General features: G+C 42.6%; 2 protein-coding genes across 2 annotated transcripts in view; both read left to right on the top strand.

Moving 5' to 3' along the window:
* Positions 1-329: 329 nt before the first annotated feature.
* On the top strand, positions 330-11,668 carry aspa (aspartoacylase). The gene is made up of 6 exons (XM_080482525.1): positions 330-782; positions 4,913-5,108; positions 7,130-7,223; positions 8,738-8,845; positions 10,273-10,382; positions 10,531-11,668. The coding sequence occupies exons 1-6, from the start codon at positions 544-546 to the stop codon at positions 10,720-10,722; spliced, it is 939 nt and encodes a 312-aa protein (XP_080338651.1). The 5' UTR covers positions 330-543; the 3' UTR covers positions 10,723-11,668.
* Positions 11,669-16,202: 4,534 nt separating this feature from the next.
* The window catches only part of abr (ABR activator of RhoGEF and GTPase), a 143,560-nt gene continuing 139,619 nt past the window's right edge, over positions 16,203-20,143 (top strand). The window contains 1 exon segment of the mRNA XM_080483912.1: positions 16,203-17,137. Within this exon segment, the coding sequence (XP_080340038.1) occupies positions 16,357-17,137 (781 nt within the window). The 5' untranslated portion in view covers positions 16,203-16,356.

The raw sequence follows: 20,143 nt of genomic DNA, 5'->3' as shown, positions 1-20,143 counted from the left end.
ATTGATATTATTATTTATTTAATTTTGAGGTTATTTTTGTTTTTGTGATGTAACGCGTATTTGAATGTTTAAAACTAAGTTTGATTTATTATTATTATTATTATTATTATTATTATTATTATTATTATTATTATTATGTTTTTCACTCTTCCAAACCAGAAAAAAAACACCCCTCTAAACAAAGGTATCCCATAGTTACTTGTCCGTTTTGAAAAAAAGATCAGCCCCTCCACTCAGGTGAGACAATACAAAATTAAAATAAATCGATGGGACATTTAATTTTGAAAGGTCTCCGTCGGAAACTCGTAGACCTCGTGCACAGGTCTGCCAGTGACAGGTAAACATTGATAGGAAGCTGACTTGCATGTTAAATCCCGACGTGTTGTTCCAACTCGGCGCAGTGTTTTACGCACGGTGAGTGACCGCGGCGCGCCGGGGGGGCGCGTTACGTAACAGCGCAGCCACGGAACAGGCTTTAAACGGCGAGACTGCGAAGGTCCAAGCGGAAAGTTTCCCCCTGTGAGACTCCCTCCACACACAGACATGTCCTACAACAGCACCACGCGGGTCCACGAGGCCAGGAAAGTGGCTATTTTCGGGGGGACGCACGGGAACGAGATGTCCGGCGTGGCGCTGGTCAACCTGTGGGTAAAGAACGGCGTGGAGATCCAGAGGAAGGGGGTCGAGGTCAAGCCTTTCATCACCAACCCGAAGGCTGTGGAGAAGTGCACCAGATACGTGGACACGGATCTGAACCGAGCCTTCACCCCGGAGAACCTCAGGTAAACACGCCGCTCATTGTTTTTGTCACGAAGCGAGGGAACTTTTTTTTTTTTCCATAGCGTGCATCCACAGAAACAGGTGTAACAACAGGTCCATGTTGGAGGCTTTATTCTGCACACAGTTTGTTAATAATCCTTCCGTTATGCGCGTAAAGATCTGGATTGTAGTGAAACGTAATAACAGCAAAATTACGCAACACCGCGCTGCGATACATGTGCGTGTTTTGACCGTGGAGGGACAATATCAGTGCGTCAGAGCGATCAGAGCCACACAGACGCTCAATATTAATGGAGGAGGAAACGCGTGCAAAACACGATTTCTCCTCCTTTTGTGTGAATCTCTATCAGATCGTTACTATCGCAGGTACTGTGTTTACCGTCGCCCCCCCCCCCCCCCCTCCCCCTCTCCCCCCTCTGCCAATGACGGCGCAGCAGCGTGTCCCTCCTCCCGGACCACAGCTGACTGTCAGCCTGCAGGAAAAACGTGAGCGGAACGTGACCGCGTTGCAAATCATTTAAACACACGAGGTTGTTTGGTTTTTTGTTTTTTGTTGTTGTTGTTGTGCGTAATTCGTTCCTTCTTCCCTTTTCGTGTGCACCACAGCGGAAAACTCGAGTCCCATACGCAAACGCTGGGTCACGCAAGTCTGTGCATGAATACACACACAGCAGCTTAATGTGGTTGGATAACAGCAGCCCCTCCATTCATTAATCACCACAAGAAGGGTCCCATAATAACCCCCTAGGTGGTATTGTAGTTTGGATGAATGCATAGCCAGAAACCAGATAACGCCCTGCTTTTGTGTTTATCATCCCACCAACACTGACTCAGGACACACTGCCCTTGTGTACAGTCCTAGTTTATATGTGCTCATTCGTTTCATTCATCTGGTGCAAAATACAGCCAAATGTCCAATAATCATCTGCTATAGCTGTTGCATTATGGGTGTTTTAACACTCCTATAAGGGTAAGTGGCTCTGCCTATGCATACAGACAACTGTTGGACTTCCAGTCTCGACAGAAGCTGGACAGATTTCATTCAGTGCCATTTGTGAGAAAAGTAAAGTGGATAATGAATGCAGGTCTCAGTTAAATGCACGTCCTTTAAAATACAAATAAACACATGTCTCAGTTAGTTAATGTGTCTGACAGTAGAATTACATCCAAGTTCACAGTAGCAGGAATAAAGAACACTAAAAATAAAGGCAATAGAAATTGACTTTTAATTAATTCCTAAAATAGGTGGGTGGTATGGCTCTTCCACTGTCATGTCTTCCTGCCAAAACACATGAGTCATGCTTGATGTTATTCCATTGTCTCATTAGTTTTGTACTCATAATATTCTTACTAATTTAGGTGGTATTTTTTGATACCTCTCGCTTTCTATATGTTTGAATGTTCTCTCTGTGGCTGCGTGGGTTGTCTGTAAACCAACGGAGCTTTTTGTACCTGCTGTGTGAAGCCAGTTTGGGATCTTTATGCCACAGTGCATGTGTGTAGCCAACTGATTTAATCCAAACCAAACTCTAATCATAACACCTAAAATCACTAAATCCAACCCGAACCATTACACACCCCCCCCCCCCCCCCAACCATTAACCATAAAGTTAATGGTTAATCGCAACACTTCAGCTACTCCCTTTCAAGTGAGTTAATTATTGTCCACTTTGTGAAATAAGTGTCGATGGCCAGCAGTGCTTCTTGTACCTGCTGCATGTGGAATATCAATTGGCTCTTTACACCTTGTTGGATGCAGCCAAACCAGGTAGTTTTACCTCTATAATCAAGTCCTAACATAATCCATATCCAAAGCACATCTATAACCCCTGAATCTATCCCTAATCCTAAAATATAACCCTGCCTCCTGACTGTAATCACTTAAAACTAACATCTAACCCATAACAAAAAAAAACCCTAAAACACTCATTAAATCTAAATCTAATCCAAACCATCACCTCTAAATCTTTTATCCTGAGCTTGGCACACATAACACTAAACGCTAGACCTTCAGCTACTCCATGTTGAATATATTATATATATATATTATATCATCTGCTAAAGTTGTTTTTCTACATTATTGAATGATTGTAAACAATCTAATTCTCCCCGCATGCAGTTCTCACTTCAGTCTCGGTTCAATAGCGTTCGACAGGCCTTCATTACCCTAAACCTCATGTTGAGTCGAACCAAGTCCGAGCTCATGTGGTTCAGTGAGGGCTAAAAGCCCATTTTACTCCTTTATATCACTACTCTTAATGGAGGAACACTGGAGCCGGTTTCTGAATATAAATAGCTGGATATCTGGCTGGAGCAGCACTCAGTCTTTCTCAGTAAGTTACAGCATAACGTCAAATTTGAACTCTGCCTTCCGTGCAGAATGCCTTCCTCTTTCACTCGACTCACCTTGCACCCGTGAAAATCCCTCCCATGTTTGATTATGGTTATATGGTATAAAGATCAGCCTGTAAAGCCGCTCGCCACGAGTGTCATGTCTCTTGTATCACTCTGCTATCCATTCTAGCCACCAGTGCTTCTTTCAGAACGCACCACTGCTCACTGTTCTCCTCTGTGAACCAACATTACTGAACTCTAACACCCATCCTCGGCTGGTCACCCCCTCACATATATAATCTGCTGTCTTCAACACTCACTCTGCTCACCTTATTTTGATGAAATTCCTCAATCAATTTTCATTCAATTCTTCAAACACAACCGGATGGAACGTACAAAACGCATTAAAACTGGACAAATTTACCTGCAAGTCGGTACTTGCTTGATTAAATAAAGGTTAGATAAATACATTAAATAAATGAATGAGATGTGAAAGTCACGATTTGCTTAATCAACACTTTCTTTTCTAAGAAAACATTTTCTTTGCGTTGATAAAATTAATTTATGCTGTTTGTGGACGTTTTACATTTTTCAGCATTTGTACAATCTGCATCATCATTTTGCATAATCAAGAGTGACAGAAGCTATTCCTTTAATATATTCTTTTATATAATTTGGATTTTTTTTTTCTTAAGCCAACAGAGGTTTGGCAGTTTCCACCCTCGTCCAGCAGATTGCCGTTGATCTTTAAAGACCTTCTCAGCGCTCCCCGGCTTCACAGCCTGGCCTTTCTGAAGGCAACTATATAAGAAGATTAACCAGTTTGAGAATCTTTCTAAAAATGTATTTTTTTACAGCGTGAATAGACCTGACAGCTTTCCTCTTCCTCAAATTCAGATCCTCCACATCCCCTCAGGCCAGGTGCGCATTTTAGCATCTGTTTCACCGGCTTTTTGCTCACATTGTGTTTGTGTGCTGACAATATCCCGACAGTCCAGACAAAGCCAGACAGCTTGTCTAAAGAGCAGATGTGACTGAGGTGAGACAATACAGACTGCTGTGGAATCTCCCAGACTAGTGGTTATTTTGAATTGTATTGAAGGAGCAGGTCTTGTTTACAGTTCCAATGAGGGTTTATAACGTAAGCTTAGTTTCTGGACAACACCTCTGTAAAGATCTTCTGGTGCAGAAGTGGCTCAACTGTCCTCTTGTCTCCCACACAAGTGCATTCGTGCAAATCGAAATCGGGTGGGAGCATTGGAGTGCTTTGGAGTTATTCATGTCTTGTTGATATCCTCATTTGGAGAAAAGTATACATTCTAACCACTGATCAAAGGAAAAAAGAAATAACAAAAATAAAAAAATGTTTTCTTTGTTGTGGCGCAGAATATACGTGATGAAAATGTCTATATTTTCTCAAAACAATGATTAAAACCTCAAAAGGCCAATTTTAATGCTATATACTGGCGCAAGATATCGTGAAATGTCCAAAACACTTCTCCTATAGCTGTTGCATTATGGTTTTTTTTTTCAAACACACCCAGACAACATGGCTTTAAGGCCAATGCGAGTTTGCTGTCTTTCATGGCAGCATCACTGATATCTCGGCTCTTGTCTCCGTGTTGGTATCATTATCAGAGTCGAGCAAACGGTGGGGTTATAATGTCCTCTCAGTTCTGGGACACTCTTATGTAAATAATTAACATGCTTCATTGCTCATTGCTCCTTTAGGCAAAGTACCCGATGAGCTGCATGTGTGTAGGCATCCCTCTACCGTGTGTTTGCGTGTGCGCTGCAGTGCCCCCGGAGGAGATGATCTGCCGTACGAGGTGCAGCGAGCCCAGGAGATCAACAGGATGTTCGGGCCCAAGGGAAGCCCCGAGGCCTTCGACGTCATCTTCGACCTCCACAACACCACGTCCAACATGGGCTGCACTCTGATTCTGGAAAGCTCCAAAGACCACTTCAACCTGCAGATGATGAACTACATTAAGGTGGAGGCCTCCAGGAGCAATTTGAGGCTTGATTGTTAATTGTTTTGTGCCTGTGCCGTGTAGACAGAGAGTCAGAAGCACTCGATACCAAAGTGAAGGACCTGGATTCTTAAAATGAGAGGAAGTAAACAGCAGTGCTCCCAATTTCAGTCGCTGTTTATACTAAAATTAGCTCTTTTTCCAGAAATAGACACACTCCTGCACAGGACCAACCACCTAAACACTTCAAGTAGATGCCTGTTATCTCTTCTAATGCTGTCATCTTCCTATCGAATAAGTTTAATGCCTCCATTAAATAGCTTAGAAATCACTGGGATTAAACACGGTTGCCTTTGGTGTGAAATTAAATTGTAACAGTAAAACTTAGGGGCCAATATCAATTGTTTTATTGCTCTTGTCTCTAAGGAAAAGAGAGTTCCGCTAGCAGATGTTCAAATCGGGCAAAGCGGAGAAATACAGAATGACAACAAATTACATAAGAGTAGCAAGCAAACGGTCAAGACCCATGAGAGCTGGCGAACAGATTTATGACTGACGATTCATCAAGCAGAAATGCAAAACAAAAAAGACACTCGGTCATCTGGATGAGATGCCTTCTTCCCCATGAAGCTCCTAAATCTAAAATGAGTAACATCAGTAAAGTTTCCTCTGGTTACATAATTATGAGTTATTGCATCGTGAGATTTCAAAACTGGGTGAAAGTATTCTTTATCCTTTTTGTTGAAGACGCCTGACATACTGCTGCAAAATCTTTCAAGCCTGCCTCAGATCTAAATATGTTCAGCGAGACAGTTGGTACATGTGACCCTGTATGTTTATTCTGAGCCGTCGGCAGCACGTACCTCGCGAAGTGTGCAAAGCGGCTTTTTTTCCCTCCAGGATGACATCACAGGGCTGCTTTCCTTTAGTGTTCAGCCTTTTGTTAGAGTTGAAATGGGCTTTTTTTCAGGGAGATGGTATCTACTCGTCTAAAATCCAAATTAAAGAGCAATAAAACCACCGTACCGCACACTCATGCATGAGGAGAGAAACTCCACATAAAGCATCCCCAAGCCCAGAATCGAACCGGATGTACTGAGGAGAGAGCGCTAACCGACACAACACGGCGCATCAGTGGTCAGATGTTTTTAGTGGGTATTTTTAGTTAGTTTTGTTGATATGAACTGAGCATTTTGTAGCAGGGAAACATCCAAAACATGAATTGCAGTAGTGTTTTACGCTGGAATAGTAAATACAATAATACCTAAAGATCTTACTACTAAATTTGACTCAAATTTATTTGACTCATCATTGATACAGAACAGAGATGGGAGCAATCCTGAATTTCTCAGAAAATACGTGACGTTTTCATTCTGACATGTAAATTCCTACTACAGTTCTCCTATCTTAAACATTTATTCCACTTAAAAGAGATAGAGCGAGACTGAGTCTGACTTAGAAGCAGATAGAGAAGGAATAAAGTCAACACATGCGACTATAAACACACATATTACGTCTTGTTTAAGAGTCGAGGCAGTATATTGTACTGAGTGTGTTATTTGTTTTTGCTCTTCAGTTCAGAAACAAAGCATGGTGAGCAGCACCAGGGGTTAGGGAATTAAAAAAAACAACCAAATTAAGCCAAAAGCAACAGAGTCATTGTGACTTTGAGCAGCAGAACTGAGGATGAATGTGTTTTTACCTTTAGGAAATACAAAGTGCCACACAGATAGAAGATTCACTCCCTCGCACGCTCAGTTTCCTCTCCTCAAACATAAGTTACTGAGTGACTGGCGGTGTGACCTTGGCAGCTGAATAACTGCCTAGGGTTTATGCACGGCGCTGAGAGGATTACTTTGTGCAGATGTCCCAGAGCTGCTCGAGTCTTGTCTAAGAAATGAAGGAGAAATGATCAACAGGTGCCTAAAACACGTGATTCGGGCACACGGTGACTGCGTCACGAATTATTTTCCATTTTGCGGTCGAGCAGAACCGCCTCTATCCATGTCTGACGTGTGGTTTCGTGTGGTCTTGCGTTCCAGAAAGCCATCGCTCCAGCCAGCTGCCTTGTTCTGCTCAATGAACATCCTCTCCTGAAGTATTCCACTTCGCGCTCTGTGGCCAAGCACCCAGTGGGTGAGTCTGACCCGCTGTAACGTCCGGAGCGAGGTGGGGAGGACTTCAGTCATCACAGGCTGAGCAGAGTCTGAATGTTCTCCCTGTGCATGCATTCTCTTCAGCGTCATACAATCCAAATAAAGGAGTTTAATTTAAGAACCGAAATAAAATGCGGCACCTCTACTTCATCCTTTCATTTACCAGAGATATTTTGAATAATCTCATTAGTTCTTTGCAGAAAAAGCTTTTCTACTACCGGATCTGTTTCATCTCGTTGCTCTGTGGACCGTTTCTACATATGTTTTGTGTCTCGGTTTACTGCTTCTGTTTTCACCGTTGTCTTTTATTCTATATTGAATATGTCATCTCTCTTTTGTTGTCATCTCGGGTCTTTAAACCCAGTTTTTGTGTTTTTACTCTGGTCACTTTTTGTCGTTTTGCCTTGTGTGTGCTTTTGTTTTTCTTTGTACCATTTTTGCCTTTGTATATGTTGTTCTGTGTGTTTGTTGTTTCGCTGTTTTGCCTGTGCTCACTTTGGATCGTCTTTTTCTGTTTTCTGTTGTCATCATTCTCTGTTTTACCACCATTTTCATTGTTTTTGTTGTCATTTTGTTTCCTTTTAGCCATTTTCTTCTTTTTCTGTGGTTATTTATTTATTTATTTAACATTTTTTGTAAATTTCTTTAGTCTTTTTTGGTATTTTCTTTCTTATATCGTGTCAATATTGTCATCTTTTTTTGTCATTTTGGTTACTTTGAGATCATTTTCCACCTCTGTTGATTTTTGGAGCCATTGTAGTCTGTACTCTCTTCTAGGCTCTTTTGTGGTCATGTAGTTTTTTGTTGTTGTTTTTTCTCTGTGTGGACATTGCTTTGTCTCTGAGATCATTGTGTCCTTTTGTGTCTTTTTTCTCATTGTCATTATGTTTTGTATTTTCTTTGTAATCGTTTTTTGTGATGTTTTTGGTCTTTGTGAGTTGTTTGTTTTTTGTCATTGTAAACCTCTTTTTGGCCATTTTTTTTTGTTGTTGTTATTCAATGATTTAAAGTCTGTTTGGTGTCTTTGGAGCATTTTCTGTCTTCATCTTGTTTTTTTCCCCTCTTTTATGTCACATACTTGTTTTATATGTTCACTTTTGGTTTATTACTGTTAATGATTCATTTCTTATTTCTTTTAGAATCTTGTTTTACCTCTCATTTGTATATTTTTATGGCCATTTGTCAAGCCTTTCTCATCATTTTAACCTTATTGCAAATTGCTGACCATTCTTTGAGTAATATTAGAGTTCTGGATCTCTCTTCAGCAGCGTTTGGTCAGTCTCCATTAGCTCCATTTGGGGTTAAGACCTCCGGGCGGTAGTCAGATTTGGCCCTCATTTAGCCTGTGCAACCACTGACCGCTCCATCTGCTCCGGCCCCTGGCTAACGGGAAGAGGACGCAGATTTCAACACTGCTAGATTTCTTCAGACAGTCATCTGGTGTAAACTAGTTCATTCCTGTGAAAACACTTCATGTGATTATTATGTTTGCAGGTCTGGAAGTTGGTCCTCAGCCTCAAGGTGTTCTGAGGAGTAACATCTTTGAGGGAATGCGAGTAATCCTGAAACACGCTCTGGACTTCATCGAGCTGTTTAATGAAGGTAAGACTTTACATCTATAGCCTTATTTAAGACAAAATAAACTGCATCACAAGTGGCCACTGAGTCAGAAAGAACAGATTAAAAGTATCCCTGAATTTATGGCTGGAAGGTGGGTAATGTTGTGATTCATGATGCGTTATGTAACAGTAAATTGGCTTGTTTACAATCGGTCGGTTTGTCAGCGCCCTTCTGACAAAAAAACAGTTTGTGACAAAATGCCCATGGGTGACCGTCTGACTCATCCAGATGTACCAACACGCACATGTCTAAATTTATCTGCATCTGGCTCGTCATGCCTCCATTACGGCTCTCCTCCTCGTGCAGGAGCAAAACAAGTGTTTGCAAAGTTTAGGTCCCAGGCAACTTTCCTGCTTTCTTTTTTTTTGGGGGGGGGGGGGGGGTAAACAAGTGCTCTGTGCCAAGTGTGAGTTGCAGCCTTTCGGTTTCCTGACTGTCCTGCCGGTGAATGGGCCGCTTGTTCGGAGTTGGTCAGTTTCCATGTCACTTGTGCTGCCAAACAGTTCGGTAATCTTGTGCAGTCGGACCACACGGGTGATAATGAGCGCTCTGGCATGGTGATGAATCGATGTTCCTGTGCTTTGAAGCTGAGCAGAGCGAGGAGAAAACTCCTCACAGGAGATTATTTTGTTCCAGCTGGAAATTGCTTGCTCTGCTGAATGAGTACCACATCGACTGAGGTGGGAAAGCTGTGAACGATGACGTGCTTGTCCGTCCAGTTTTGTGCTGCCTCTTGAATCCTGATGCAGTTGTGTGACAGGTGAAGCAGTTGAAGTCCGCTTACATCATGTTTCCAAACGCCACTAATTCTATGCAGTCCACCAGACACTGTAAGACTCTTAGACTGTGATCACACGGAGCAGTTAGATTTACCTCACCATTTCCATAAAAGCTGCAAGAATTTGTAAAATATGAACACAAACGATACAACACTGTTCAAATCGTCCATCCATCTTCTGTACCCAGTTTGGCTGTGATTGATGCACAGCCTGGACAGATCGCAAGTCTAACACAAGACTAACACAGAGAGACAAACAACCACCCACACACACACACACACGGCACTTATGAGTAACTGGGAAAGTTCTGACTTCCAAAATAATTTGAATGCCAGTAAAATCTTTGAGGTCTGGTTAACATCAATTTCCTTACTGATGTTTAATTTCTCTTTTACTTGTTAATGTTGAGTGCAAAACGCAGAATTTATCTTGTGTATTAGCTTACATGGCAACATTTTAAATCTTGATGATAGATTGTGTGGAGGTGACCCCCCCCCCCTTGGCACATGATCTCAACAAAAAAAAAAAAAAGTTTGGTCTTTGTAAATGCAGAATTTAGGACAAACCTACAAGATAAAGTGAAATGGGTTCAAGATACGAGCGTTTTCTAATGTTCTCCGACCCCCTCAGGTATGGACTTCCCTCCCTGTACCGTGGAGGTTTTCCGGGTCTCGGAGAGGATCGACTACCCCCGAGACGCCAATGGGAACATCATAGCCATGGTTCACCCCAACCTGCAGGTAACAAGTCAAGACTATGCCTGCGTTCGCCCCCCAGCATTCATTATCTGTGAAAACAAGTCGTCACGAAGGAGGAAATTGGAGTTATCCAGATGGCGTTTCCAGGCTAGAGTGTGACCTTCCCTGAGGCGACTGCTTGTTGTTTCAGGACTGCGACTGGGAGCCGCTGAACCCCGGCGACCCGATGTTCCAAACGTTTGACGGAAAGACCATCCACTACCAGGGCTCGGGCACCGTCTATCCCACCTTCATCAACGAGGCGGCCTATTATGAGAAACAACAGGCGCTTGTAACCACCAGGCGAGAAACCTTGGTCGGCGGGGCCATCGGTAAAGCGTGAGAGCCGCTCCGCGAGGCGAACGGCGAGCGTCGGCCTCAGCAGCCATCTGTGTATAGATTTGCACTTTGCTCTGTTAGCCAACGAACAGACCTTCTGCACATAATGACTAGATACCATCTTTTACACACTGATTTAGTTTTCTATGCGTTTACTATCAGAAAAGAAATCGATTAACTATGCAAAGGACATTTGTGGAAGCTTTGCAAATGATTCACTGTGGAAGTCTTACATATTAAAGACGAGTACTTTTGTTGTGGTAAGTATTTATGATACTGTTGTCATTGGGGAAAACACGATATTTACATTGACTCAACCACGTTTTTATAATAATAATTATTGATGGTTTGTGGATCATTATAAACACTCTCTGTACGTTTCCTACTGCTGCTCAGGAAGGCCATTGAGGATCAAAACCTGCTACCGATGACCCACAACTGTATTTGTTCGTCTCCTTTTGAATATTTGTAACATCTCTGTCGGGTGATTTGTGGCCTTTGATACGACCTACCTGTGACTCCACTGGTTTCATCTGTGGTGCTGTCCTATTGTTGCCTTAACTGAGATTTCAGAGAAAATTGCACAATGAATTTGGGGTGAAATTTAGCTCTCCTATCTGTGGATATTATTTTGATAAGGAAACTGCAACTGTTCTGTTTCTCCGCTTAAAGTGGAAGCCGTGTGTTTTATGATGATATATTTGTGTCCATTTTGATATCCTTGTACTGTATGTGTGGTTTTAAGTGACATGTAGGACTCGTTCAATCATGAAGTGATGTACTCTCTCATGTAATTGTAACTATGTAGTCCCACGGTGTTTTGCTGTGACGCCACAGTGATCCATTTTTCCATAAGCAATATTTCTGTTTGTCTTTTTAGTAAAAAAACCATCGTCCTTAATGTCCCGTGGAAATGATCAAAACAATAAAAGTACAATAGTACTACTCTTAAGTGATGTTCTTTTTCTTGCTTTACCGTTTGGACCCACAAGGGGGCGTCACATAGCTACTGACTGACTCCAAGTTGCTGTGCTGCAACATGAGACACGCAGAAGTGGAGGCAGAGCAGGAGGTCTGCATGTAAATACTCGAGCAAATCCCCAAGTCATGCACCTATTGACCCTGGGAGTATAACGGTAACATTCATTTCCTGGAGACTTATTGATCGACAGTTTATGTCCTTATTGAGTTGTTATAACCTCTTTTAGCTTTCCTCCATAATTGTAAAGTTTCCATCCATCCATCTTCTGTGGAGCCTCGTCCAACATATCCATCACAAGGCACAAACCGTCAACCACACATACTCTTACTCACACTTGAGGATAATTTTCGAGTCATAAAATCATCTTATAATCATGTTATTGGACTAGAAATCAAGTTGCACAAAGAAAACACATACACACACAGGAAGAACGTGCAAACGCCACTCAAAAAAGGCCCCCCAGATCTTTAATTGAACTGGGGATATTCTCAATACTGACTGCTTTACTACCCTGTATCCAAACTGCAACGTTATATTTAAAGTATTCAAATCATATTTAGCTTTTTATCTAAATTTCACTTGATAGATATAGTTTGGTGCGGCTTTATGGCATGGTGGTTACCACACTCGCTTCATAACGAAGATATCATGCATTTGAACCCGGACCGACATAATCCTATGTGAAGTTTGCATGTTGTCCCCCTGCATTCATGGGTTTTCTCTAATTAATCCCGTTTCCTCCCACAGTCCACAAATAAGCAGAGTTAGCTGGGATTTGCTCCAGTGTCCAACAACCCTGAACTGGATAAAGTGACAAAGAAGATTGCTATATTAACCAAATTATATAACATTTTAAATGTCCCCAAAAAGAAACTTGTGAAACGTTAGAAAGGTTTGTGTATTTTGCTCTTTAGAATAATAAAAATTAGCCTACTAGCAAACTAAACATATTTTTTAAATTATTGAGACGAATCTGAACCTAAAACTTGGTAATGCACATGGCATGGTGTACAGTAACACAGTAACATTTGTAATGGATCTAAGCACGTGTCAGGCATCCTCCAGTCAGATTACAGTAAGAAATGTAGTTATACAGTTAATTAACCATGGAATTAAATTTCCAAGCCAGAGATTTTACTTGTTGTACGGATTATCAAAAGGATGTTCTGTTTGGATCTTATTTCCTCATTTCGCCCTCCTTTACAAAGTGATGTTTAGAAAAGTGTGCAGTGAGCTGAACTAATAAAAGTTCCCAAGACTATGCAAAGGTATACTTTTTATGATAAGTGTATGTTTTACATGACAAACAATCTTCTAAACATGGATCAAAGTGGTGTTTGAGGAATAAAAATGATTCCGCACCAGTGTGAAATGTTATTTCTGACGAGAAATCAACTAATCAAGGCTATATGCAAGATTTACTGTAACGATTGCTCCATGACAGAACACCAGTGGCTGCATATATACTGCATGTACTCTTTCCTATGTGTAGAGAAAACACATGGCTGTGTTGCCAATAACAGTAAATGCTACATACATCGTACAGCTGGATGCTTTGTTCATGTCTTCATTGTTTTCTCTCCCAATTTTTGAGTTTGGTGATCAGACTCTGGCAACGGTGCCAGAAAAACTGACTTGCCAGCTTCTATATAAGATCCCTCCTCAGTCTTGACTGATTTGTTTTTCCACGCTGCCTGTCAAACCCCATCTTCAGATGTTTGAGTTGTGTATTTGAGGCCATTCAAGCTGTGAGTCTTGTTCAATTCACAGGCTTCTCTTCCCCAGAGTTCAACCAATTGCACATCCGGCTATATATATCACTCCATTAGTGCAATCTGCTGCTTTAATTGCTTGACAGGGTATTGTTGAGTCAGCAATTCAGACAGCTTTCAATCAGCTCAGTGAGCATTTAATGACACACAGCATCTGCATGCAGATGAAATAAGTGACTGACCACGATTATATTAGTAAGGATTATGAGGCCTGACTGAACTGAGCATGTGCAGATTAACCAGAAATGATCATACATTACATTTCCTGATATACCATGTCAGGCTTGTGATTCGTGATCCAGTTTCATGACTGCAGGCTGGTCGTAGCCCCTTCTGGTCTATTCATTACAGTAACCCAATCAGGCCTCTCTGGCCTGAAGCATGTGCTGATCAATAGCTGCTGGATGCTTTTAGGAGAATGATCTTTCATTCCCGGGCAGGAATCCAAACGAGCACTCAAAAATACAGTGTGCTCATCTCTGCCTGTACACCCTCCCCTGCAGTGTGTGCACTGAGAACTTTCCTCAGCTGTATAGCATTACAGCTCTGTTTTACAGGAAGTCCGCTGCAGGGCTGCTTACCAAGTTTTATATTCTTATTATATTATCTGGATAAAGCGGTTTGGATGGGGCCGGGATTCAGGTGATCATGGTTTAGGTTTACTGCTTTGTGCAAGACGGGTGTGCCAAGGATGACATTCCTCAATATGAAAATCAAGATGATTAAACAACTGAAAGGTAAGATTGAATATATTTATTTACATTGTGCCGTGGAAATTTCAACTAGTCAAGATGTTTAATGCGCTGATTATCCCTGAGCATGTGTATTTCCACACTGATGAATGAGACTCGGGATGTATAATTTGTAAAGACAGCACTGATGTGACTTTGCAGTCTTTGTTTCAAATGAAAGGTTGAGACCGAGCAGGCTGATAAACATAAATACACTCAGGACTCTTCGTGTCCTCTCACATGAAACCACCAAAACAAGAGACAGACGGCAAGGAGACCGGAGGTTTAGCCTTTCTGTGTCATCCTTTCTCAGTCAGGCTCTGCTATTGTGGAAACTGATGAAGGCCTGCTGATTGTGTCGAAGGGAAACGGTCTGTTCATGCACTCAAAATATCAACTGACACACAAATATGTGAATCATATCAGTGCAAAACCAGTACAGAAGGCCCAGGTTTCCTTATATTTCTGGGAAGTACATACAGATATTCCTGGTCATTATGACAAATGTAGCCATAAATAAGAAAAGCAGCAAAGTAGCAGAAATATACAGCATTTTAAATGTAAAAAACTATTTTAAATAAATATACAGCATTTTATATGCTTATTTTAGCCTGTATGTGGATGACATGAAAAGGCAAACACGTAAATCAGTAATCAGTTGACAGATCCTTAAATTTTAAGTACGTCTTCACATGAACAAACTTACTTACTTGATCAGCACCACAACCTTTGGTTATTAGAGGTTTGTGAAAATATTCACCAGTTGTTAACAAGACATTTAATCTAATTTACTATGATGAAAACAAAAACCAAATGGTGGCATTATTGCACAAATGCGTGAATAAAGTTTCAGCACCACTCAACCACAAGGTTTAGTTGTTTAGTCAGCAGTGGAGAGAGCACGTTGGATTTCACTTCTGCATTAGCGTTTGTTGCATTCAAATGCTGTCGGAATTCTTGGTGCTGTACCATATCACCACGCAAACGTCGCTTCTTACGATCATCTCATAAAATGTAATTATCAGAGAGCTTTAAGTTTAACTAAATCTTGAAAAAAATCAAACAACATACATTTCTAAGCTTTTCTGGTTTCATATTTTTAACGAAACCCACCTTGTGCTTTGTTAAAACACTTGCAGTCAGTAGTATTTGTCAAGAGTTCCAGAGTTTGTCATGTTGCAGATATACTTCAATTGTAAAACCAAAGAAAAAGCCCCAAAATCCTAATTAGCATATTTTATTTGGGTTAGGGTATTATCCTCATTTTTCTCTCTATTAATTAAACCTACAATAGTTTGTTCTAGTTTTTACTTCAGCTGCTTATAGCATGTTTGAGCAAATGCAACAACAAGAGTGCAATCTACACTTGCAGCTAGTGTGCAGCTTGCAGGTTCTCCCTGTGTGCTTGTGTGGGTTTCCTCTGGTACTCTGGTTTCCTCCCACAGTCCAAAAACATGCATCGAAGGTTCATTTGTGACCCTAAAGGTGTGAACATGAAAGTGTGGTTGTGTGTCTTCTCTGTGTGTTGGTCCTGTGATGGACTGTTGACCTGTCCAGGTGTATCCTGCCCTCGCTCAGAGTCAACTGGGATCAGCTCCAGCGCCCCGCAACCCTGCACAAGATAAAATGTATAAAATATGGATATTTCATAATTGTTCAATTTCTTGAGTGCAACAAATTTCAAATGTAAATTGATGCCACAAATTGATGATGTAAAAACGGCACAATGTTGAAAATGCACTTATTTCCCAGCAAATGTAACTTATTTCTTACAAGACTGTTAATAGATATTTAATTCAAAATGTCGGCGTTGTGCTCGATGTAAACGAAATTGAGTTTGTCCTGGTTTTGGCGCGACTGTCGATTTGATGACAGCACATTTGTCCGAGCGGCCCGTGAAGGCAACGCGTCAGGATCCAGGAAGTCTCGAAACTTTTGAGTGCGAACTTGTTCCGAGCGTCACGCACACGCACGGCGCGCGCTCCCGCCGACCAGCTGAACGTGTGGGAGGTGGAAGATGGTCAGAAAGTGGCCAGTTTAACATCCACAGTGTTTCCAGGACAGGGCCAGGGGGGGGGACACCTGCCAGAGAGTCGGTGAAAGAGAGACAGGAAAGAAGAGAAATCTTGACTGCGGCTGCGGGGACAGTCACGATGTGGGAGCAGGAGGAATTCGCCAAACACTGGAGGAACGAATTCCCCGACGGAGACGTGCCGCGGATGGACCTGCACTCGGTGGAGGACATCGAGTCGGAGCTGGAGGCGAGCAAAGCCAACCTGAAGCGGCTGCAGAAGGCGCTGGCGGAGGAGAAATTCAAGGTGATCTACCTGCAGACCACCATGACGCGTCAGAAGAGGAGCGGCCCGGATGAAAACTTTAACCCGGAGACCTTTGGGTTCTCCGGCAAGCCGCCGCGGAGGGACGACGGCGGCTCCAAGGTGTCCGACCCCGGAGGCTTGAAGCCCCCGCACGCAGCGGGGGGCGCGCCGGGGTTCGGCAGCTCCTTCGGCCGGGAGAGGAACAGGTTCGGCGGCAGGACAGGTAAGCCCGTGCCCACCCCCGTCCCGCCCGTGAAGCCCAGCTTTCGGAGAGACGTCCCGGTCCCGGTGCCGGTGCCGGTCCTCCAGCGCAACGACAACGAGGAGAGCAGCGACCGGGAGTACGAGGACCCGGAGCTCAACGAGAATTTCGTCCGGAATAACTTGTTGGTACCGAGGACCGTGGGCAGGGACAACCAGAGGACGTCCGCCAGCCACCCGGACAACCGGAGGCCTTTCCGTCACAGCAGGGACTTCGACTCCGGGGACGACGGGCGGCTGTCCCCGTCCTTTCCGCAGATCCACCGCCGGGCGTCGCGGGGCTCCGGGTGCAGCACCCCGGACCGCAGGAGCGACGGATACCTGAGCTCCGACCATGACGACTCGTCCTCTGCAGGTACCGTCCAGCCGCGGCCGCTCCGGGTCCAGATCAGGGTTTATTCAGGTTTAATGCCACCATGGGGGAACATGGGGGTCTGGAACCCAGTAAATATGTCATTTTAAACTATATTCTGTGTGAAGTCTTGAAAAATCTCCCTGCTTTATTGGCAGACACCCCCAGCTTCTCAGAAAGAAGCAGAAAGTTTTGGTTTTTATAAATGTTTATATTGCCCTTGTCCTCTATTACAGCAGCAAAGCTGAAAAATAACAAAAGCAATGCCACTGAAGTGTGCACAGTTTGTTGGAGAACACTGGGTCATTCAGGTCTATTCTGTACAAGCAAAGGGCTGTTAAAGTGTTCCTCACACACCGTCCCAGCTTTTCAGTGTTCTCAGGTGTAACACAGGCCTTGACAGTCGTCAAACACGGACGGCAGCTCGGTTATTATCTCCCTCTCACCTTTGACCTCCGCCATGTCCAGAAAGCATCTCAGATCGGGTCGACCTTCCTCATCAGTTTGTTAAAACTCTCACACCCCCGCGGGCCGACGGAGGTTTGATTCTGGGAGCGTTTGTTTGCGGTGTCTGCGTGTTCTTTCGTGTCGTTACATCAGCTTCAAGCTGTAAGTGCGATGATGAATGTGGGAAATGTGAATCGAATATATGTTGTTGCCGTGTTACTCTGCATTTATCTGAATCGAAGCTCCTCGACCAGAGTCTTTCTGTCCAGGTACCAGCTTGGTGCCTCTTCCCGTGAGTTTAGTAGCACATTGAGAAAGCTGCTGCAGATGGTGTGACTGAGAAAATAGCCACAAAGAGTGTGAGACATGACACCCTCCTCCATATAAGAAACCAAACTCAGGAGGGTGAAAGTGACTCACACCTTATGTGGTTTAATGAGTTGTTATAGCTCCATAAAAGAACAGTCACTTTGATCGCTGGGGGTCCGCAGCCTTTCTGTGAAACAAGATCTCCATATCAAACTAAAGATGAGTCATTGATCCAAAATCCCTGGAGATATATATATATATATTTAAAATCAATAAAAATTCAAAAGGTTTGTAGTTTCTTTGATCAGCTATATGGTAAAATGGATTTCACTTGTTTAGTGCTTTTCCACCACACAAGTAGTCCCCAAAGCACTTTACTCAATCACTCATTCATACAGCAATGGACGCTTCAACACGTGGAGATGGGAATCGAACCAGCAACCTTTCAATCGGGAGACAACTGATCTACCAACCAAGCCACAGTGCAAGACAAAGTCATACGAAAAGGGCAAATGATGAGGCTTCAAATTTCTGTGCTTATATTGTGAACGTGCATTTTAAACTTAAATTAATGTAGAGTTTGGGTGTCAAACACATTTTAGTTCAGGGGGCCACATACAGCCCAATTTCATCGCACAAACGTATAAAAGTAGAAACTTTTAAAATAAAAGTAATTTACTGTTTCTTATATCTGCTATAGGGTCTTGATCAGGGGTGTCAAACATAACGCCCATGGGCTAAAACCGTCCCCCAAGAGGCTCCAATCCGGCCGTCAAACCACCAAGCAAATGTTAATGTTTTTTTTTTTTCTAAACAAAGTTTTTAAGACTGGCAAACACAACACCTCACATATCAACACAAATCGCTGAGATATCGGTGATGCTGCAATGAAAAATAGCCAACCCGTTACTGTCAAACTGGTGTGAAAGCCGTGATGCTGTCAGGGTGAGTTTGTAAAAAAAATAAATGCATAACGCAACACTTATAGAAGTTTTTTTTAGACATTTCACTGTATTTTCCACCAGAAGGTTTCATGAAAATTGGCTTTATGTTGAGATTGTAGTAGTATTTGCAAGTAATTGTTTGTGGAAATAGACATTGTCACCAAGTATACTCTGTCCCACAACAAAGCAAAAACTTTAAAGTTTAACAATAAAGGTTATTCTGGCACTATTTCACCAGTCCGGCCCACTCGGGATGAAACCAGACACTGTGCGAAACACATGTCCCCACTTCCGTTCACGTTCTGCTGCACTGTACGCCTTGCATACGATTCTGCACACAAGTTGAAGACAGGTGTGGAAAAATGGCTGCTGTCATTTTGTCCGCCTGCATAATACAGATAAGACTATATAAACCACAGTTTATCGTGTAAAAATGCTCCTCAAAGAGGTTGGATCTGTCATATGTTTTAAAACAGGAATAAATGCCTGTACTCTCAGTTGGTGCGTCTCTCAGCACGACGCAGACGTGAATGTTTCACCTCCTCCTTTTGGGAAATCTCCAAGAACGGTGAATGCGGACAGCCCCCAGATGTGAGAGGAGACGGGGTTTGTCCAGAAAATCCCCCAAAAAAGTCTTGTTTGAGTCGGTGTTTCTCGCTAAGAGACAGTTGTGGTTTGTTTAAGGGTGATTAGGGGTGCCGTCAGGGGGATGTTGCTGTATGTGACACATGGTTGGAAAAGGATGCCGCACATCTTTTGGCTTCAGTTTCATATCTGCACACATACAAGCTCTAACTCTCGGCGGGACAAAAAGGGGAAACGTGCAAGAACCAGCCTAAACAGCAGGTTACATTTGTCTTAAAAGTATTTATTTTGCAACCTCGGAGAGAAATACTGCCCCCAGTCACAAAAGAGGCAGGATTAAAGGAGATGCAGTGGCGCTGCAAGATTTCTTCGACGGAGGATGTGGCAATATTGACTGAAATTGTGTCCTAGTCAAGAGTGAATGACTAACCCACACAGGAATAGATTGGAGAAGTCTCTATGAGTAGACGAAACCTTTTTTTTTTTTTTTTTTTTTCTTTCCCTGTGACACATTTCCCTTCCTGTACACCCACATGGGTACTGTTGTTTTAACTCGAGTGGGATTATGGTGCAAGTTGTCCACTCACCTTAAATTGTATAGTTCTGGATTTGCTGGATAATTACTCGTGATAGAGGAAAAAAAATTCTAAGAAAATATAGAATTGTTCTTCACAATTCACTGTTTTGCACCAGAAGTTTTCATTAAAATCGGATTTATGTTGAT

This window comes from Lipophrys pholis (genome assembly GCF_963383615.2).
Source record: "Lipophrys pholis genome assembly, chromosome: 16".
NCBI classification, from domain to species: Eukaryota; Metazoa; Chordata; class Actinopteri; order Blenniiformes; family Blenniidae; genus Lipophrys; species Lipophrys pholis.
The sequence above is the reverse complement of the archived record's forward strand: the minus strand, read 5'-3'. Positions and strand labels throughout refer to the sequence as shown.